Source organism: Manis pentadactyla, chromosome 2, assembly GCF_030020395.1.
Source record: "Manis pentadactyla isolate mManPen7 chromosome 2, mManPen7.hap1, whole genome shotgun sequence".
NCBI lineage: Eukaryota > Metazoa > Chordata > Mammalia > Pholidota > Manidae > Manis > Manis pentadactyla.
This window is the reverse complement of record NC_080020.1, coordinates 182,065,540-182,088,375: the sequence shown is the minus strand read 5'-3', so window position 1 is coordinate 182,088,375 and position 22,836 is coordinate 182,065,540. Positions and strand designations below refer to the sequence as shown.

At 38.3% G+C, this 22,836-nt stretch overlaps 1 protein-coding gene across 4 annotated transcripts in view; it reads left to right on the top strand.

Annotated features, from left to right (window-relative positions):
* Positions 1-22,836, top strand: part of UGP2 (UDP-glucose pyrophosphorylase 2) — a 55,976-nt gene that overhangs the window by 32,056 nt on the left and 1,084 nt on the right. For all 4 annotated transcript variants that reach the window (XM_036890453.2, XM_036890451.2, XM_036890450.2 and 1 more), the window contains exons 4-9: positions 14,148-14,333; positions 15,615-15,748; positions 16,897-17,194; positions 18,456-18,653; positions 19,134-19,376; positions 22,304-22,408. In XM_036890453.2, the coding sequence (XP_036746348.2) occupies positions 14,148-14,333; positions 15,615-15,748; positions 16,897-17,194; positions 18,456-18,653; positions 19,134-19,376; positions 22,304-22,408 (1,164 nt within the window). The remainder of the gene's footprint in view (positions 1-14,147; positions 14,334-15,614; positions 15,749-16,896; positions 17,195-18,455; positions 18,654-19,133; positions 19,377-22,303; positions 22,409-22,836) is intronic.

Genomic DNA, 22,836 nt, shown 5'->3' with positions numbered 1-22,836 from the left:
TGTAAAATCTGCTCTCACTGGTGGAGTAGTTCGTTTACCAGAACTTAATTATGTTTGTCACCAAACCTGTTCATACTAGTTATATTTGTTGTAATGACATAATGTAACTAAATTTTGTATAAACCATTTTATAGTTATTTCCATGAAAGTTGAGTTGAATGCTTTGGGAAAACTGCACAAAGATGAGTAGCCAAAAAAAGAAAAAAAACTTTGTTAAATAGGTGTGGATGAGATGAGTATGAAAGATGGAGAAAATTGCATAAATCTAGAATGTTCTTCTGCATGCAGATTGTTTAGTGTGGTTTACATAAGAAGGCATGGCGCTCTGGTCAACAGATCTATACGATACTTAAGGAAAAGACATTTGTGAATGAATGTATGTTTATTTGTAAAAAGTCATAACAGATTATATATCTAAAACTTCTTCATGATTCTGTGTTTGAACTTTATTTTTAAATTAACTCTCTTCCCGTCCAGAATGTTTTAGAGAAGTGGTTTTTTGGTGTTATATACCAAGTATAGCAGGAAAAGTTGCAGCTGGGGAGTGGGGATGTCCTAAGCAAGTTGGGGATGAAGAGGTGACATTAGAACTTAGAAGTATGAGTAAGAGTTTGCCCAAAAGGTCACGTAGACATTCCAGGCTTAAGAGGCCATGGTGTGCAAAGGCCCAAAAGCACAAGACATGAAAGGTGCTCTAATAACTACAGTGTTTATAGTACTACTGTAGAGTAAAAACAGAAGTGGGTGAGAGATGAGGGTAAATGGTAATCATGTCTGCAACTTATTGTCAATTAGGAGGGATTAATTTGGCTGAACCTGGAAAATGCTGAGCAATATAAGAGATGGGGGTTCCTTATTAACCTTGCTTCCGGCTAGTTGGAATGTATTTTTAGGAGGCAGATGAGGTATGGCTATGCTTTAAGTTCTTAGATCCTAAATTCCAAATTGCATAGGAATTTTAGATTTCTTATAGTTCTTAGTCAGTGTTGGATAAGTGGCCACTTTTCATTTTTCCTGTTTTATTTTCATTTTATTTTAAACGCCCTTTATCAGGGCTAGCTGACCTTGCAGTTCAGTTTTTCTATCCTTTAATGATGTGTATTGAGCAAACTTTTATAGTTTAAAATCTCTAATCTCATGATAGTGAGCTATAATATTCTCAATCATATGCTTAGTCAACAGGTATCTGAGAAATTACCTTATTCACAGTGTCAGTCACTAATCTATTCCACCATTACTAAACCACCTATATATGCATACTGAATTCATTCTGCCATCAGTATACTTTAGCAGTGATGGCAGTAAGATCAAGAACACTCCAGAGTTTTAAATACCAGCTTCACTACTTCTTAGCCATGTAACATTGGGCAGATTATTAAACTGCTTTAGGCCTTTTGTCACTCATAAAAAAAAAAAAAGTACCTAATAAAAATAGGATTTTAGTGAGGGTTATTGAGAATGCATATAAAGCATTTACTGTGTTCTAGGCACTCTGATAAAAATTCATTCAGTGTTTCTATTATTGTTACATATTCAGCAAATGTTTATTAAGTACCTCCTAGATGTCAGGTGCTACCATGGGACATAGTAAAAACAACAGAGTTGTATTAGGATTACAGGTGGTTTAAAAAAAAAGATTACAGGTGGTATTCCTTTTTAAAATTCTGTAACTTGCATATTTGTGGTTACACATATATCTTTATTAGCACACTTAATTTGATATATATCTCACTTATCAGGAATACTTATGTTTATATTATTTTTAGCAAAATATCCCACTAAGTAGAAGAACCATAAATTCCTATAATCTCTTCTATCAGATGTGTTAATAGTTCACAGTTTTAGTTGTAATAGATAAAGCTCATCTAAACTCAAGATAGATTGAAGGGTTGGTCTTGTGTCAGAGGACTTGTCACAGCTATTAAAAGAATCCAGTGGCCATCCTCATACCGTGTGGAGGTGTAGGTATTCAAAGGGTTGTTGTGTGTTCATGGTGGGGTGTCAGGTTTAGTGAGCTGAGGAAGCTTTGCGGAGTGTTACCAGCATTGGATTGTCAAAGCTTGGGGGAAATTTTGGGAAGAATGGTTGACAACCTTTACAGTATTAGTTCTTTGATCATTCATCACGTGGCATGGAAAACTTTGGAAATTAAGTGTTTCTGCTTAACCTTTTGATGATGGGAAATAAGATAATCCAACTCATCACTTGAAGGAAATGTATTTGTAGAGACAGCTGACAGGTGTGAGGGTTGGGGGTTTGTACCAGTGTAGCAGTGTGTGTTACTTCCAGGGATTCTCCTATGGTTGGACATGTAGGTTGATTCAGATTTTTTGCTATTACAAAAATCCTATGATGAATATACATAAATCTTTGCATCTCTGAATTATTTCTAAAAATAAATATTCAGAAATGGCATTCTGTTCAGAGGATATGAACTTTTTAAACTTTCTTGTTACATACTGCAGTTGTTTTCCAGAAAGAATATACCAATTTGCATGCCCATTCATATTAATTTATTGGTTCAACAGCTATTTTTTGAATGCCAGCTGTCTATTAGTAGTGGACTATTTTGATAAATCCCTACCCTCATCAAGTTTTTAGTTAACAATCTAGTAAAGGAGTGGACAATAAAAGATACATAATTTCAAGTAGTGATAAGTGATGTGAAAATAAAGAAGGGTAAGGGTGCAGAGAATGAGGGAGTAGAGGTTAATATTTTGGATAGGGTGGGCAGAGATAGGAAAGGCTCCTCTGAGTAAACATTAATAGAAACCTACAATCAATTTTATTGTCATTCTCACTACATTGATTAAAGCACTGAGTATTTTACAGCTTAGATGAAAATAATTTTAAACTTATTTGATTATTAGGTTGGATTTTTTCATTGGCTATTTATATTAATTTTTGCTTGAAATATTTAATATAGAACTATCCTTTTATATGTAGTAACTGGTTATTAGACTTTGAATTACTTACCTTTGTATAACAAAAAAGCATGGTGTTCGAGTTTGGCTCCCCAGAGAGGGCAACATGAGACTTAGATGAAAGTAAGTGACTTCTGCGATACTGGTTCCAGGTAGTAATTCTTGCTGAGATTTTTACTAAGGCTGACTTTAGTAACAGAGGTAGCAGACCATTGAGCATTGAAGGATATTGAGCATGAGTTACTTGGTGCTGATGAGTGAAATTATTTAGAGAAGAGCATTGATGCCAGGATGTCTGACTTGTTCTTTGAAAGGACCTGTTTACTTACCTCCATTTAAAAATGTTTGCCTTTGGCCATGTGAAGACTATAAATAGGAAAGCTGATTCCCTCCACCACTGGAAAAATTACCCTCATGTTTTCCTGCCCATAGGTTTAGTTAGCATTTAGTTTAGATAATTAAAATTAATTTCTAAAAAAATCCCAAAGATGTGGGAGTTAATAGTACTAACTGGCAATATTGCAGTATGTACTTGATTTGATAGTTTGCCTTGCATTTTTATAATTTATAAATGAAAGAAGACAAAATAATTTTCTTAGTAAATGTACTTCTCCCATCTCAGTTTATAATCTTTATTGTATGTTCATTCTGTTTGCTTACTTATCCCAGGGGGATTGTTGTATAATTACTGCACTAATATTATGGCCTTTAAACATTTTTTTAAGCAAAGTCTTAGTTTTAGGTTTTCTTTGCCAAATTGGTATATAATATATGATATTTCAATACCTTTTTTTAAAATTAAAATAATGGATATTACCAGGTTTCTAATTAGTGATGAAACCACTTTTTTAAAATTAGTATTTACTAGGACAAGAAGTTCCAGAGAATAGATTTCATTTATTAATAGCTCTATTTGTTCCATCATTTATTCACTTATGTAGCAGAAATGTTAAAGTGGAGAGTGTGTCTGTATCAGTGATGTAGTGATAACACCAGCCGGCATTTGTGTTCTTATTGTGGGTCACACACTTCGCTTAACACTTGACATTCGTTATCTCATTTATCCTTTAACAAATCAATGAAGTAGCCGGAAACGGCTTAGAGCAGTCAAATTATTTGCCATAACAAACAGAGGAGTCTGGGATTCAAACCCAGGCAGCCTGACAGCAAAGCCTGTGTTCCCAGCTACTGTGTCACACTGCCTCACTCAGTTGTGGAGCAGTCTTTTTTGTCAAATGATACAATTCACACTGGAACTGATACAGTTTATTACAGTGATTTGAATTGGGTCATGGAGGAAACAGCAGCTGTATCAACTCACTGTAGCACATCCTTGCATTTTCAGACATTTCTCAGGGAAGCCAGATACTGGTTTTCATCCATTATGTGCCTGTTGGTGCCCTCAAAGAATTATTTATTAACCTCTTTTGAAAATGTTTTTAAATGGTAATGTTTCTAGGCCAGGCAGTACTTGTGCTAGAAGAGAAGTCTTGGTGCACTGTGCACACAGATTGAATCTATGATGCCAGCCCGTTCTTCCCGTCCTGCCGCTACAGAGGAGAGTGAGCCCCACATACCACTGTAGTTCATCCTCTTCTGCATCTGTGAGCCTTGTGCTGAGGAGCAATCCTGCATGAGCGAGGCTGATTCTCCAAAGATGACCTTATTGATGGTACTCCATGTTCCCAGACAGTGAGTCAGGGGAGGAGGAGTGGAGCGTGTGGAAGCAAAAAGGGCCAAATCGTTAAGGATTTTGCAAACCATGTCTCCCAGTTAGGATTAGATTCAGCTACATTTAATAATGAAACTCAAAATAACAAATCTAGAAAGAACAATCTAGAGCTAATGTGTCAGCTTGGTGGTCATCAGGAGCCTTGGCTTCTCTCTCTCGCCACTCTGCTGTCCTTAGCATATCTCCCCATGGTCCCAGATGGCTGCTTGGATGAACTCTGGTTGTGCTATCACCATCCACACAGCAGGAAGAAGGAAGAAGAGCACGGCCCCTTCTCTTTCACAGAGACTTCCTGGAAATCTTTCATCTCACATCCAGTTAATTACATTGACCAGAACTTAGGCATGAATAGCTGGAAGGGAGGCTGGGAAAGGTAGTCTTCTATTTGAGGTGGCGGTGTGCCCAGCTGAAAATCAAGATTCTAAAAGTAGAAGGGGAAAAATGATGTTGGGGTATGCAGCTAATAATCTCTGCCACATCATGTCAATGCTTTATTTTATAAATGATGTAATAAGAAGAGAAACATGTTCAAATTCTCTTTTCTAAAAGATCATACCTGCCAAGTGAAGACTGCACTGGAGGGAGGTAAGTTGTCCATAGAGACACTGCAGTAACAAGGTGAGAGGTGAGTGGGATGCCGACTGTGGCAGCAGAGACAACTTCATGAGACTGACAGGACTTGGCCATTATCAGACACAAGCAGGTTCCGGGCTTGGCAGTTGGGTGTGCTTTGGTGCCTTGAGACAGGACTTACTGAAGCTGTCGGACTGGAGCAGATTGCCTGGGAAAAGGAGACCTACTTAGAATGGGCTTGAAAAAGAACAGGCAGAGCAAGGAGGAAAATAGAATGTGGTGTTTCAGAAATCAAGGGAAATAGAGCATTTCAAATTGTCAGGGTGGTCAGTTATGTCAAATGCAGGTGAGAGCGCAATTAAGAGAAGTATTGGTGTTACTGATTGATTTTAGCAATTAGGAAGATGCTGGTGACCTTACTAAGAGACTGCAAGGGGTGCGTGTGTGGAAGGGAGGTAAGGAAGTAGAGGTGAGTGCAGCAACATTTTCAAAAAACTCTGCCTCTAAGAAAATGAAGAAAAAAGAATGTGGGTGTAGGAAAGGGTGAGTGAGTGTATGCATTGCTGCTCTGTTGTTTTTTAGATGGCAGATACTTGAGTATGTTCGTGCTGATGGAAAGGATAGAGAGGGAGAGGCTATGAGGAGACCAGATGATTGGTGAGAGGGGCTCCCTGGGATGGGCACTGGTAGAGAGATTGCCTTCTGGTGAAGAAGCTCTTCCTGAGAGCAGAAGGCAGGGGAGAGGCAGAGAGGGAGGTGCAGGTGGGCTCTGGGGATCTGGTGGCCGAAAGTTGAGGGAATTCCCATATAGGATGGTTTTCGTCCCTTCTGTGAAATCAGAGCTGGTGCCTGAGGGGTGCTGGTGAGCTTGTTGGTGGACCATGTAATGATGTACATGATTTGCCAACTTTTCCTTTGTGAAAAAAAGTCTCAGGTCTAGGTATGGTTTCTCTGTCACTTAAATTAATCTGTAGGAGCTTCAAATAACCCCCATTTTGGTTGTTAACCTTCAGAAATGTGAAATGAAGAGACAACATGTGCAAGTGGCTAGCACATAACTCGGCACACAGTCACTGCAAAAAGGGGTTGGCGAACAAGTCAGTACTTCCGTACACACAGAGTGTCATTCCAAATTTGTCACTGTTTACACAGCTTATTTTCTTTCAGGTAAACTTGCTTTTGTTGAAGAAAAAAATCTTTCAGATCGCAATAATCATACCCTTGTAAACCATAACAGGGCAGGTACTGTTTGCCCGTTTTGGTATGCGGCACTGTCTCCAGGAATAACACAAATATGCTCCCAAGAACTGGGTTACACTATTGCTCATGGGAACAGTGTGTCCATGACTGTGGGGTGAATTCTGCTTTTCTTCTAACTGGAAACTGAGTTGTCAACAGACTTGGCAAGGTACAGACCCATGATAGACAGTTTTTAAAAGATGTTTTTAAAAATCTTTGTTTCTGCAGAAAAACTGGATTGACTTCCTGGAGGTCAGAGTTATTTAAATCACGTTGTCTAGTAGACTGCCAACTGCTTTCTTTTGTTGGTTCCCCAGAGGAAGCTGGGTAACTGACCAATCCTTTTCTCCCAGTGAGAAGAGAACACGAGGGCCTGGTCTCCCCTGCACATTTTGCAGGGATCCCCCTGGGGTTTGCCCCACCTCACTTGGAGAGGTAGCCCTACTGTGTATTTAGTTGCAGCAGAGGTCTTCTTAGAATGCTGACATCTGTTCATGTCTGGGAAAAAGAAAACAGGGTGGTGAGCATTAATAGCACAAAGACTGTGCTTGTGATGACTGAAGTGATGCCGTCAGTGGTGAGGCCAGAGCCGGCGGTACACAGTGCTCCCTGCCACTTCTGAATACCATCGTCTGTGCCTGAGTGGATGAAGTCTCTGTGCCTTCTCCCCAGGAAGCCGACAAGGGGAGAGTGGAGGGCGGATCTAAAAATGTCTTGGTGACTAGGTGTGTCTGGTGTAACTTCAGCTGCTGCCAAGCAAGTTTCTAATAGATCCTCTTGGCTTGTGGAACTAAACTGAGTTCTGTAGGATTGCCTGGTGAGGCCCCTGGTGAGGGTGTGGACCGTAACACCAACGGAGACAACTTCTGTTGGCACAGAGGATGATTTATGTGATGGAAAGCTATGCTTACTACCTAATTTAACCTGTAATAAGCTTTAGACAAAAAGCTTCCTGGACTGAAACAATTGGTACCTTTGTGTGTGTGTGTGTGAGAGAGTGTGTCTTTGTTGGGGGGCAGTTGGGATGGGTGTAGATCCTGAAAGAGAAGAGAAAGGCTGCCAGTGGGGCCCCCAGCAGCGACTCTGCCCTGCCACTCTGGACATCTGCGCTCGCCTGCCTCTTGCTTTGCACGCTGCGACTCTTCCCTTCCCTGCCATAGTTCCTCTCAGAGTCCTTTCCCTGTTTGCAGTCAGGTTCATCAGGGGCCTGCATTTAATGAGCTGCTTTAAGGACCAGTTACAGCAAGACGAGTGTTACCGAAGGCACTGCATAGATAACATGGTTCCTTCACATACGCAGAGAGATGAACCCCTTGCCCACTTCATCTGCGGTGCAGGGTTCTGCAGGTGGCATTTCACTAAGAGTTCTGGGTGCTCAGCTAGATGGTAAACAAGTCTTTCTACTTGTGAGTTGTCTGGACCTGTGGCCAAGTCTTTATTAACTTGGTTTTGGAATGTAATGTTATACTTAGCTCATTTCATTTCATGCCATATATTTAAAATTCAGAATTGCATGTAAAATTTAAACTCAAAGTTCTTAAGATACCAATCTTGGGGAGATTGAATTAAAGCCAAAAGTATACTTAATACACCTTCAGATTGAAGGCCAAATGGCCTACTGTTAAAATCACCCTGAGGCTGAGACCTTGTATCACTGTCCTAAAATAAGTTTTTAGATCAAAAAAACTATTCAGCCTCCATAGACTTAGTCACAAGGAATTGTCTTCTTAAAGTATTCTAATAAATGCATGTTTTGAAGTTTGATAAGTGTGAACAAAATATGTCTTCTTTAAGCACTTTTTATTAACTTTTATGTTCCTTATGTGTATGGGTCAAAGATGATTTATCATGAATACTTTTGAATGATATCAATACAATATCATGTATATACAATACAATGATATGAATACAATATCATGAATGATTTTGAAGGGTTTTTTTCTTCTGGTAAAACTTTAAGGCATAAGTTTGACATTTGACTTTTAATTCATCTTCACAGGATGTGATCAATTCCTGTTAGTACTTTTTTCTTGAAAACTCATGACCTAAATGGAATTGAACAGCTAAAAGTTAAACATGGTTCCTAAAGCTCACTTTATTTAATGCCAGGCATGTTAGTATACCAAGCAATTGTTTAAAGGTTAGAATTAAGATATAAGCAATTTATATTTTTTTGCTTGATATTATTTAAGTTTGTATAAACATTTGTCAGCTCCAAAGAAAATTATGTTCTTCTTAAAGATATTTACTGTACTCAGTTTTTATATTTACTGTCAGTTTATTTCCCAATTTAAATTTAACTAAAACATTTGCAAATATACAAAAAACTAATAACTTTAAAAATATTTAATTACTGTAGCATTTTTACTCTTGTAATAATAAGCATTTATACTAAAGCTGTAGAATACTAACATTACATGAAATTTTTCACTGCAAATTATATGTACAATGTTCACCTCTGTGTGAAACAATATTCAAATATCGATAATTAATCCTAATGATGTACCTTGTTTGAATTGCTGATCTGGCTAATGATAAGATATGGTGAGTGCCACAGCATCACAGGTTCAGGGAGTTCAAATTGGTGTTTAAGTGGATGGGTTGGCATTTGGCCTTGTAAAGCCTTAGGCTAAGCTGCATACAGATTATTTGGTCAAATTCTAAGACCGAAGTTAAACATCAGTCTATCTTTAGTAAAAGCTTGTTGTTATGCATTAGTATATGAATGTAGTGTTGATTGGAGAAAATGAGGAAGAATTAGGTTTTAGCTCATCTTTTTATGTGTTTGAGTATCTTGTGATGTGTCATTAAAGTGGAAAAAAATGATGTTGAACAAGAATGGTTCTGGAAGAGTTTTATTAAAATGAAAAACATAACTGATACCTTGGTTGGTTTTTTTTTAATAGACGATCAAGACCTGTACATGATGCTAGCCACATGTGTTGGTTTACATTAATAAGTAAAATTAAAACTTCAGTGCTTCAGTTGGTATTATTTCAAGTGCTCAGTAGCCACATGTGGCCAGCACAAATTATAAGGCATTTCCATGATTGCAGAAAGTTCTGCTGGACAGCACTATGTCTTGACAGTGACGGTGAAAAAGTGCCATACTGGTGATGTTTTGACTACGTACTTAAAGAGGAAGAAATGTATTTTTACATTGTTTATATTTTTGTAAAGCCTTGAAATGACAGGCTCATCCCCCAGAGATATTAGTAAATATGGAACACAGGTGTTTAATGGCATCTGAAACCCAGGTCCTGCCATTCTGCATGATTTTCACATGTATCTGAAGAGCAGCATTTTCTTAGATTAATATTTTTTAGAACTGTGGTTATATTTTCAGCATTTTTTCATCCTTTTAATTCAAAGTTAAATATGTATATTGTTATGTTTATTAAATTCAAATAAAGAGAAGTTTTCTAATTACCAAGACTTCAGAACTTGTATACTATTTCAGTTTTAGTATCTGCAAATGGAATAATGAATTTTATAAGGCTCGGTTTTCCATATACCTTGTGAACCTATACCTTTATTGGCCCTTTATACCACTCCCCCCTTCTCCCTGGCATGTTAACATACAGAGAAGTAAACTTTATTAAATGTGGGCCTTTTCCTGGGAAAATCTGCATTAATTTGTAATATCCTCAAACATGTAAGGCAACTTTAAAAAAATACTAACTGAATCTTGAGGACATGCTAAATGAAATAAGTCACAAACAGACAAATTCTGTATGATTCCACTTGTATGAGTGCCTAGTCATCAAATTCACAGAGGCAAAAACTATAGAAGAGGGGTTGTTGGGCTTGGGGAGGAGGGAATGGGGGCTTGTTTTTAGACTTACAGTCCCAATTTTGCAAGATGGAAAGAGTTCTGAGGACTGGTTGCAGAACATGAATATACTTAATGCCACTCAACTTGAAACTGTTAAGACAAATTTTATGCTATGCATATTTGCTACAATTTTTTTTTAATGTCGTAAACCTGGTTCTCCCAACTTACTAGTTTTCATTGAGAGTGTCTTGACTCTTCTTGGCCCTTTGCATTTTCATACACTTTAAATTGACTTGTCAGTTTCCACAGAAAAACTCTTTTTGTGATTTCGGTTAGGATTGAATTGATCAATTTGAGAGAACTGATAGATTTCTGTATTAGTAAGTCCTCTAATTTATAAACATGATAAATTAAATGTATCTCTGAATTTAAGTCTTCTACTTTTTCTCAAAAATGTTTCATAGTATTCAGTAGAATTCTGCAGAATTCTTAAATATCTTTACTTGGATTTATCCCTAGATATTTGCTATATGCTATTTCAATGGTATTTTAAGATACCTTTTTAATTTATTGTTCTTATTCTTTATATAGAAGTTTGATCTTTTTTTTACCATCTAAACATTTTTAAGCATGTAAGTCAGCTATGTTGTGTATTCATATTGTTGTGCAGCTAATCTCCAGAACTCTTTGATCTTACAAAATGAAAACTATACCTTTAAACCCCTATTTCTTCTTCTCCCTAGCTCTGTCAGCTACTTTGTCTCTGAATCTGAGTACTATAGATACTTAATGTAAGTAGAATCATGCAAGTATTTATTTGTCTTCTGTGACTGGCTTAGTTCATGTGACATAATGTCCTCAAGATTCATCCATGTTGTAGCATGTGCCAGGATTTCCTTCCTTTTTAAGGCTGAATAACATTCCACTGTATGGAAATACCATGTTTTGTTTTATCCAGTTCATTTGTTGATAGACATTTAAGGGCACAAGTATCTGAGACTCTGCTTTCAGTTCTTTGGGGTCAATACCCAGAAGTAGAATTGCTGGATTATATGGTAATTCTATCTTTTTTCTTTAGGAACCACCATACTGTTTTCCTGAACAACTACCACACCGTTTACATTCCCAAGAGTGCCCAAAGGTTCCAAAAGCAGTTTGTTTTTTTAATGTTGACCATGTATCTTCAGTGTCGCTATTATTCTAATAATTTATTTGTAGGGTCTTTGGAGTTTCTATATATAAAATCATCTCATCTGTGAATAATAAATATTATATGGCAGTGAAGTTGAATAAGTACTGTGTGGCAGTGAAAAGCAAATATGTATTATAGCTACATGCATTAATGTGAATTATTCTTTAACATAACATTGAATTAAAGAAGCAGATCATAAGAGGATACTCTATAGTATATGATTCAGTTTACTGAAAGGTTAAGAGACAAATAAAATTAAGTAAAATATTACCATACATAGGTGGTATAACTGTTGAGTAAAGTCAAGATGGTGGTTACCACCAGGGGTAGAAGAGGAATGTGACCAGGGACATACTCCTGAGGCTTCTAAGGTACGGCTCTGCTCTTTTTTATTTAGGTTATTCTTTCAACTGCCTGTGTATATTTTCTAGTTTCATATGTATGGTGTTTTAACAACGAAAGATTTTTAGCTGAAATTGGAAAACATAGGCCTGTGTCACCATATGTAGAAAAAATTTGTTTTTATGTAGTCTATTTTTTTTAAAGTATATCCAAGGAAGCATTAAATAGATAAAAGCATTTTTGAACTAATGTTACCTAAAATGAATGCATGGACTAGGTAAATTGATTATTCTCACTCTTGTGAGACCTCTGTAAATGTTCTATTCTTTTCTAGGAAGTCAAAAGTAACTGCTAAATGGAAATTCTTGGCTTTTAAAAGATCACTGGAAAGTAACTAGCTTGGTCCCATTTGCTAACTCTCTTGAGTAAATATGCACTCAAGAAGTTCTAACTTAATAAGCTACTTGAAGCCATTGAATCGTGGTGGGATTTCCATTGCTGACTGGTTGACTTCAGTAGCTGGACTGTTAAAGGATTATAAGCTACCACATTATATCAGGGTGACCAGTTTCCAGCTCTGTCATCTACTCTTTCTTTTCTGCTAGTGTGGCACTTAAATTAGACTTTTTCTTTCAAGCAGTGTTACCAGTTTCTTTGAAATGCTGAACAAATAAAGTTCGTGGCAGTGGAGTCAAAGTTAAAACATACTTCAAGGAATGTTGGTCACTTCATGTGTGTGTGTTGGGCATCCAGGTTGTTATCACCCATGGCATCATCCTTGGTCGGACCAGGCGCTGCCAGCGTGGTCTGTGTTCTTTCCTGTCTACCTTGTCCTCCTTCCTTGCTGGTCAGTATCCTTTTATGTAGGCCCTCCCCATGGAGGCCCATGGTGCCCACAGGCTGTCCCCTTCTCTGGTCTTTGTTTGTCACCAGCCCTTCTTTTGAATATGAATGACTGCTGAAAACTACTTAGCTGCCCTTACTTGGAAGATCTGCAATCCTACCACATTAGGAAATTGTTCAGGATGAGTGACAACTGGAGTAATACTAGTGGAAAGTCTTGGGGAAGAATGCTTCATGTTCCTCAGTATTTACATCAAGCAAAAAGTATATTCTTCTGCATGGCAGTTAATATAGTGTCTTACAGGGTAAAGGAGGTAAGAGTCACACACTAGACTAGTTTTTCTGGAAAGAGTTGTTAACAGAATTTGTGTGGTCAGGAATCTACATATGACACGTATATATGTTTATCTTACCAAGTATAAAGGGATTTTTGCCTCCACAGCCTCATCACTGGAGTGTAATGAGCTTCTTTCCCAGTTACAGACAGACAGACACACACCTACAGGCAGCAGAACAAATAAAAACAACTCAGTGTCCGCTGAGCACTTACTATATGGTTTTATTTTTTTCTGTCCCTTCAAATGTCATCTCTCTTACACCATGTTGTGACTGAAGGGCCCAATTGATGACCTATTCCATTAAAGAAAGATAGCAAAAAAAATGGATAGAAAATACAATATACTCTTGAAAAGCTTTCATTCTCACTGTAAGATGTTTAGACTTGCTGTACCTCTCTGTGAACAGAAGAATTGGGCTTCCAGTGTGTCACTGTTCATTTCCTGGGAGGGAGAAGTTGAAAACTAAGGCTTTGCTCACAGGATTAGATGAAGGTGTAGGGAGGAGATGGAGTTGGGATCCCCTCAGGTCCCAAATCTGGCCATCTCCGTCCCTACTGGGTCATTTGTATGTACAATGAGAACAGTGAATTGTCCAACACAATCTTTTATACAGTGATATCTAAAAGCTAAATTCTATGCTTGTACATACCTAGAAGTATGACAAAAACCCCATGCCACCTCAGGAGGGCAAACTGACAACTGAATGGAGGAGAACAAAGAATGTTTTCGTTTTGGTTTTTGCCTCCTTTGGAAGAAGGAATAAAGTGTCGTCATATACGTACTTCTCCAGAATTGAAGTAGATCCCTAATGCTCCAGAAATATTTACAGACTTGATGAATTTTGTGTATCCCATTTGCTATACTGATGCAAACTGGGAATACTGGGTTTTTGAAGGTAGTCCAAGAGACTTAGATGTTTTCACCAGCCACACAAATATTTGCAGACTGTAACTTCCTCATGTACCCCTTTGTAGTATACATGAACCACTGAACTACTGTGTGCAAGGGAAGTTGCCAATAAGTACTTGATTTTGAACCAGAAGGACCCATGACATTAAAGGAAACGCAATTGAAACTTTATACAGAGAAAAAGCAAAACTCTTTAAGAAAACATGGAAATAAACCTAGGATTGATTTAACCTCTCAGAAAGCTATTTTAATTACTTCTATAATTTTTTTTAAATTTCAGATTCAACCATATGAAAAAATAAAGGCCAGGGGCTTACCTGATAATGTATCTTCTGTGCTGAACAAGCTGGTGGTAGTGAAACTCAATGGTGGTCTGGGTACCAGCATGGGCTGCAAAGGCCCCAAAAGTCTGATCGGTGTGAGGAATGAGAATACCTTTTTGGATCTGACGGTTCAGCAAATTGAAGTGAGTAACATTTAGCCTTTCTCATGAGCTACTAAAATTGTTTTTAGGTTATTATAAATGTTACCTTACAAAATAACAGATGTGGATTGAGACAGTCAAGGAGCTTGCTATCTTTAATCTCTATTAATATATAAATGGTTGGGTGTTCCTAAGGGGCATATCCTTATGGTGTTGTAAAAGCTTTAGATCTTTAAATAGCATTTGTGGTGGTTGAAATCTCTGGGTCTACTTGGATTCTCCCTTGATCTTCTCTCCCCCATCCTCTCCCCCACTGTCATTTTTTCTAGTGGCAGCCTTCATCACAGCTGGGATGATCTGGCTTTATTAACTAACCCCTTTTGGGAGGTTGGGGTGAATTTCACATATCTGGGTGGATGCTATAGATGCTACAAGCTCTTCTTGGCTTCTCTCTATGATAAAGTCAGTAAGCACGGGCCTTAAGCTCTCCGGGTGCAGTGGCCCTAACCTTTTCATCTCTTTATCCCTACTGTCTAATACAGTGCTGGCAGCCCCAGTAGCATTGGCCAACATGTATTGGGTACTTACTGTACACCAAGTATTAGTCTGAGCTCTTTACATAAATTGACTCATTAGTTCCTCTCAACAACTCTAAGTACTGTTATTGTCCGCATTTTACAGATGAGAAAGCCAAGGCACAGACAGGTTGTTTACCTGCCTAAGGCTCCCTGCTAGTTAAGTGCAGAATCAAACTTTGAACATAGGACAGTCTGACTTCTAAGAACTTGTTTTTATCCTACACTGTGTTGCCTCTTAGCTCTTCCTAGAGATTAAGAAGATTTCAGTTGGGGTAAGATAACACAGTTCTTGACATTAATCCTGAGAATAGGGATCCATGTGATTGTAGCATTTGTACTTTGATCTCCATGGTGCCCTGGACACAGTAAATGCTTGTCAGCACCCCATAAGGCTACGGGGTACTGCCTGGGCACATGCTCCAAGGTCACACTGCAGGGACTGGGGGAGAAGGGTGTCCTAGCTCTGCCATTGACCTGCCACCTCCGTGGGCCTCAGTGTAGTCATCAGAAAAATGCAGACAACAGCTTCTGTCTCATAGGGTTGTGATTTAATGAGCTAGTATGTGGTGAATTGCTTAGCAAAATGTCTGGCTTATACTAAGTAGTTATTATAAAAAATCTGTATTTTGGACTACATATAGATTATTTGGATACTATAACCAATACTATATAACCATTAAGAGTTAATTTTATACTTTGAGCAAAAGAACAATCTGGGTAATCTGATTGTCATTTTCCCCCCTAGCATTTGAACAAAACCTACAATACAGATGTTCCTCTTGTTCTGATGAACTCTTTTAACACGGATGAGGATACAAAAAAAATACTACAGAAGTACAATCATTGTCGTGTGAAAATCTACACTTTTAATCAAAGCAGGTACAAGGAGTAAAAAAATTAATTCTGGGAGGTGTTACTCCAGGGAAGGACTTTGTCTTGCTTGAACAGAGCAGCCTTAAGATATGCATGTGCCAAAGACTAATGTTTCTAAGTGTTTGATGCCTTTAAAGGCTGAACATTTGTTAACAGGGATTGTTATAATCACTCTTTGGTTCTGTAACTCCCAATTAAGAGAATCTTGTTGAGATTCTTTCCATGTCCTTCAATGTTTGAAGGACAGCTTTACATCTTTGCTTTCTGAGGGCACATTTGGGCTCCAGCTGGATCTATGAAACTTCTGTATCTGCATTATTGATAACCTTCTTTCCCATGGGAAGGAATTTCTTCAACATCCTGAATAGGCTTGGGGTAAATTTAATAAATTCTGGAGAAAATCATCTACTTGGGGGAAGAGAGAGTAAGTACACAGGAATTCAGTGAAGAACTGTGATAAAGCTCAGGTAACTAGGGAAATAAGGCTTCCATTTAAGAAAGGATACAGGTCTATATGACCTTGTATAGAAGGGACACTTCTAAAGGTGTACCGCAATTTTTTTTTTACCTGTTTTTCTATGGATACTTTCTTACGTCACAGGTGCTCTGCCCCCATTTTGTGGCTGGTCTTTCATCTGCTAACTGTACTAGCTGCTCTGTTGCCCTTTTCCTGTTGCCAGCCCCTCCACATATTCTCACCAGTGGTAGGAAACAGGGATCCCTGAGCACTAAGCTGCTGTATTTCTGGGAAACAGAGAGCACCACCCCAAGTGTGTCTGTTTATAAGAATGGACAGCTTTTCCCAAATAGGTTTTCAGGGAAAAGAATAATCCCACAGCCACATATGTTTGAGAAAATTTACTTAGTATCTCTCTCTTCTTGGAGACATAAAATACATTATCATAAAAATGATTTATCTCCCATATCTCCATGACCATGGGGAACTTTTTTTCTTTAAAGCAGCAAGTATTACTCTTAGAAACTGATTTTTGGACAAATGAATTGGATAAACAGATTCACCTATGGTTATTATTTATTATTGATAGACTGAAAGGGAGGGAAGTTTTTACTTAACTTTGAGTGCATGTTTTAATTGAAGGTCTGGAATGTTCTTCAGAGTTGATATTGAAAAGGAACTTTTTTTGTTTTTTAAGGTACCCAAGGATTAATAAAGAATCTTTACTGCCTGTAGCAAAGGATGTATCGTACTCAGGGGAAAACACAGAAGCTTGGTACCCTCCAGGTCATGGTGATATTTACGCCAGTTTCTACAACTCTGGTTTGCTTGATACCTTTATAGGAGAAGGCAAAGAGTATATTTTTGTGTCTAACATAGATAATCTGGGTGCTACAGTGGATCTTTATATTCTTAATCATCTAATGAACCCACCCAATGGAAAACCCTGTGAATTTGTCATGGAAGTCACAGACAAAACACGTGCAGATGTAAAGGTAAATAAGAGACAGCAACCTGTAATTTACATTTACAACCTGGATTTACCATAGGCTGTGTAGTTCAAACTCTTTTTTGTATTGGAACGTTTGTATGTTAAGCAGCACATATTTATGCATCAGTAATAGCACTGTATGCCACAGAGTGAGTAGTGTGTACTGTGGCATCTCCTAAGTTTGTCTGACAGAACAGTGTGTATATAAATCCAGATTTAATAATGTTATCTTTATTTTTTGAATAATCCATATGGGCAATTTTAACTGAAAACAGTTCCACATATATTTATGGGATAAATCTGAAACATATGAAAATACTTTGATATTTGTTCAAACCTTAATATTCTTCTTTCAAGGTTTTCAAATGTTGGTGCTTTATTTCATTGTTTCTTAAATGAAAATTTCTACTCTATTTCTATATATATATATATATATATATTTTTTTTTTTTTTTTTTTTTGCTTTATCACTGTAAGATCTCTGTAGCTGAAAAAAAATTGTTTAGCACAAAGCAAAAATTTGTTTTTTTTAACTATTCTTGTTTAGTGGTGCTGACACTTGGCCTTTGATGGCATGTACACAGGGTCTTACTGACTTGCACACGCAGAGCAGAAGTGGGCGTACTGAAGTGATCAGTCCCTGGGTTGGGTTCACTGTCTCCTGGAAATGTTCCCCACACGAGTGAATTTTCCCTTCTTCCCACACTACGATGGCTTCCTGCTTATAAGAACCTCTAAGATGAGGCCACTTGGGTCATTTCACATCCTCCTGTACCTCTGTCTTCCTTTTTCTTTCCTAATCCTAGAGTCCCATCAGCAAGGGTCTGAGTTGTTTGTTAGTGGACGGTGGTTTGGGAATAGAGGAATGACTGTTCCTATAGCAGACCACAGAAAGTAAAGACTGATATGCAACCAGTGCTTTTATTATGGACAAGTGGGTGGGAATACAATATAAAATGACTGACATCCTGAATTATTTTCATTGATTTTGTCTTCATACATATGTTGCTTTGTATCACAGATTGAATCAGTGCCAATGCTTTTCATTTCTAGGGTTTTTTTTTTTTTTTCCCCACCAAAAATGGGTTTATTCTGGAAAAGCAGAGAATTGCAACTCGTAACAAAACCGCAGGACAACCATGGAAATCTCATTTCTGGGGGATTTTATCATCAAGTTTTTCAATAACATTCTTAGACTATAAATAGTGTGGTGTGGTCATGATTGGGAGAAATGAGGCATTCACTCACTCTTCTCTGCCTTTCTAGGGTGGGACACTCACTCAGTATGAAGGCAAATTGAGATTGGTGGAAATTGCTCAAGTGCCAAAAGCACATGTTGATGAGTTCAAGTCTGTATCAAAATTCAAAATATTTAACACAAACAACTTGTGGATCTCTCTTGCAGCAGTTAAAAGACTGCAAGAGCGGAATGCTATTGACATGGAAATCATTGTGAATCCAAAGGTAAGCCAAAGTTGCAGCCCACTGGGCTCCCTGGTTTCCAAGATCACAGTAGGCTACACGAAGACCCACTGCCACTGCCTCTGGCCTGTCTGTTCCATTGATCACTCGTTTCTGCCTAGTCAGTCTCTCCAGTTTCAAGCCCTGTCTCTCAGAGTCTACACCCATCCCTTTACTCAGCCAAGCCACAGTGCCTTTACTTCACCCTGGGCTGTGGTACTGGCAAGAGCACTGGGCCTTAAAGGAGAGAACCTATATCTCCATTATCCTGTTGCTCTAATACTTACAGGCCTCTTGGCCTATTAGTTTTCTGAACCTTTGGTTCATTATCATAAAGTGGAACAGAAGTTAGGACACTGGAAAAAGATACACATAAGCATCTGGCCTATGGCAGGTGCTTGATAAATATCAGTTCTCCTAACTAGCCTACATGGAACTAAGTTGCTAACACCTGTTTCTCCCCCACCACCCCTTATCTTACAGACTTTGGATGGAGGCCTGAATGTCATTCAGTTAGAAACTGCAGTAGGGGCTGCCATTAAAAGTTTTGAGAACTCTCTAGGTATTAATGTTCCTAGGAGCCGTTTTCTGCCTGTCAAGACCACATCAGATCTTCTGCTTGTGATGTCAAATCTCTATAGCCTTAATGCAGGATCTTTGACAATGAGTGAGAAGCGGGAATTTCCTACTGTGCCCTTGGTTAAATTAGGCAGTTCTTTTACAAAGGTATGTAATTATTGTAAAGACATGATAATACATGTGGATTTGTATTTCTTAAATGTGTATTTACAGAGATACGATATACATGTGAATTGAGTCTTAACTGCAGTCTCTGCTGCTAACCTGGTTACATTCCTCCATCTCTGATGTCTTTTAAAGGGACTTGAACATAGAAGATAAAGATGTAACTCATTTTTGAAACCTGAAAAGTAGAAAAGCATGTTTATATTTTGGGACAATTTATATTTCTTACATTTCTGCTAAGACCAATACTGCTTTCATCAATGGGAAATGTTAATTATAGTTTAACAAATATTTATTGAGCCCCTGAAATGTGCTGGGCAGTATTCTAGGGGCTAAATACTGAGCAATAAATTAAAGTCTAAAATCCTGACCTTCAGGGATATTCTAGTTGGGTAGGGATGTGGTAATAAGCAAATAAATCAAACGTATAATGCTGTGGAGAAAATAAAGCAGGAATAGGAAATGTGTGGGAGGGTTGGGGAGAGAAGATAATTTTACATTGCTTGGCCAGAGGTGGACTGAGAAATAAGAGTGAGTGTGCCATGCAGATATCAGGGTTCAGTGAAAGCATTCTGGGCAGGGGCTAGCAAGAATAGTAAAACCCCACCCTCACGTGATAGGGGGAATCCAGGAAGTTAGTTACGTAAAATGTTGCGTGAGGTTAATGAAGTCACAAGGGTGAGCTTTTGTGGCTGGGCTGTAGTCCGCCTGTAGTCCACTCTGCCCTCCAAGTCTGTTCCAGTCCTGATTGTGGTTGAGTCCCACCTGCTGTGGAGTTGTGAACTGCCTTATAATCTGACAGGGGATGATTGTGGGTCCTGAAACTGGGCTAGACTCCCTGGGATAGCATCAGGCATATTAGGAGTCTCCCTATTTTTTGGTGCCTCTTTCATCATCTTGGTTGGGCTGGGAAAAACCTTGGTGATACAATGACCCCCCATCTCCCCACATACCAAGACAGGATTGCTAACCATTTTCTGCCTAGCCTCACCCTCCTTTACTTCCCTCCCACTCTTTGTAGCCTCTTCCATACCCTGCAGGAGGTAAGAACTTTAGCTGCCCCAATCTACTAGGGGCTGGGGGTGCAATGGTTTGTTGCTCTGAGGAAGAATCAGTTTTAGGGATATTAGTTTAGGGATATGGCTAGAGTGGAGTGAAGTTTGAGGGGATAGTTGGTCAGAGAGGGAACAGACCAGGTTATGAAGAGCCTTGTAACTGAATATTTGGAGTGTGGCTTTTTTTTTTTTTTCTGGTGGATGAGAAACCATTGGAGAGGTGTGAGCTGAGGGGTGAAGTGACTGATTTGGTGAGCAAGGGTGGAATCAGGGAGACCAGGGAATAAGTTGTTGCAGGAATCCTGGCAAGAGAATACAGTGGCTTGGATTAGGGTCATAGCAGTGGAAATGGTGAAAAATGCCAACATTCTGAGATACTTTCAAAGTTGTACTCACAGATTTGCCATTGATCTAGATGAGTGGGTAAGAGGGGAAAAAAAGAGTAAGGATGGATAATTCCAAGATTTTGGTCGGTACAGCTGGAAGCATGGAATTGCCATTTACTGAGATGGGGGAAGGCTTGGGTAGAGTAGGTTTAGAGTGAGTAGAATGGGGAGTTAAACTCTGGAACTGTACTTACTAGACCTTCAGATGGGAAGCTGAATGTGTAAGTCTGGACCTCAGAAGAGATATTGAAGATACAGGTACACTTGAGAGTTCTCAGTTTATAGCTGATATTTAAAGCCATGAGATAAGGAACACCTAGAGCCAAGGGTGGAAATCCAAAAACTGTGCCCTGAGGTACCCAAGGCTTAGAGGATGGGGATGAGGTAGAGGAAGTAGCAAAGGTGACTGAAGAGTTGTAGATGAGAAACTGGGTGGAAAACCATGAATGTGTGCATCCTGAAAGGCAAATGAAGAGTATGTTTGAAGAAAGAGGGAGTGATCATCTGTGTTGAGTGCTGTTACTAACTCAAGTAAGATGAGAATTCACCATTAGATTTATCAGTATAGAGGTTTTGGAACTTGACTAGAATGGATTTAAAAGAGAGTAAGAGAAATAAAGATATGAATGTGGACAACTTATTCAAGAGTTTTGCCTTAAAGAAAAACAGTAAAAGAGAGCCACAAAGAGAAAGGGTAAGATGTGAGTTTTGTTTCTTAAAGATGGGCTAATTTATAGAATGTTCCTAACACTGGTGAGAATTGATGCAACTGAGGAAAAAGACATTGAAGAGGGAGAAGATGTCTGGACAGTATCCTTGAAAAGGCCATAAGAAGGGTTGGCCTTAAGCTGGAGTAGAAACAGTACAACCCCAGGACTAGGAGGAACAAAGTAGTGGGGCAGGGGGCAGGTGGCTCATGGTGGTAGAACCTAGTGGAAGTTTTCTGATTACCACCATTTTTCTCAGCAGAATAGGAAACAAGGCCATACAGGACAATTTCAAATGCCTATAAAATCTAAGAAAATAACAGGCAAAGATAGTGATCACTTACATTGATAATTTGTGTTCTTCCTGAAATACATTCCATTTCTTCTGAATCCTACCCATCCCTTAAAGCCCACCTCCAGTCTGTCTTGCTTCAAACCATGATGATCTTTTTTCTGACTCACTCCAGATTATCCACACCACTTAAACAGCTCTTAGTATGTTGGTTAACTTTTCATCTATTTTTAAATGTCTGATCTGCTGAGCTCTATTACAAGTTGCTTGATTGTAGGGACAGTGTTGTATCTCCTGGTCTCTCCACAGGATCTATCATATAGTAACTGCCTAAGACCCGTAAGGGGCCTGAGCTTGGCCATAAACAGCATGTTTTTACAGTTCAGTTAAACAATCTTGTTAATTTAATCCCTGCTTTTTAAAAAAGCATCTCTTAAAAAAGACATATATGATTCTATTTTTCTTTCAGGTTCAGGATTATCTAAGGAGATTTGAAAGTATACCAGATATGCTTGAATTGGATCACCTCACAGTTTCAGGAGATGTGACATTTGGCAAGAATGTTTCATTAAAGGTATGGTGTTATGATGAGTTCTGAATTTGTCTTTGAGGAATACTTCTTAGTCTACACCAGATGTTTATAAGATACAGATACAATTAAAAAATAAAATAGCCTACCACAGTATTTTGTGTTAACACTGTCTTCCATAGATATACAGTATTTAAAATATAATTATAATTGCAATACATGGGAATTTTGTGAACCGTAGCATTCAGATGGAGAGCAAATATTATTAAATAATTGAACTGAAGTGATACTATTTTATTGAAGTATGACAATCTTTAAAAATAGAATCAATGTCAAATTAACATTAGCTCACTAAAGATGACTTTGAATCTGAATAAAAGTAGAAAAAAGGACTTCATTTATATTGAGTATATCTATTCCTGTTAATCTGTTGCCATCAGTATTATTTGTTCACATTACTGTAGTACTTGGGT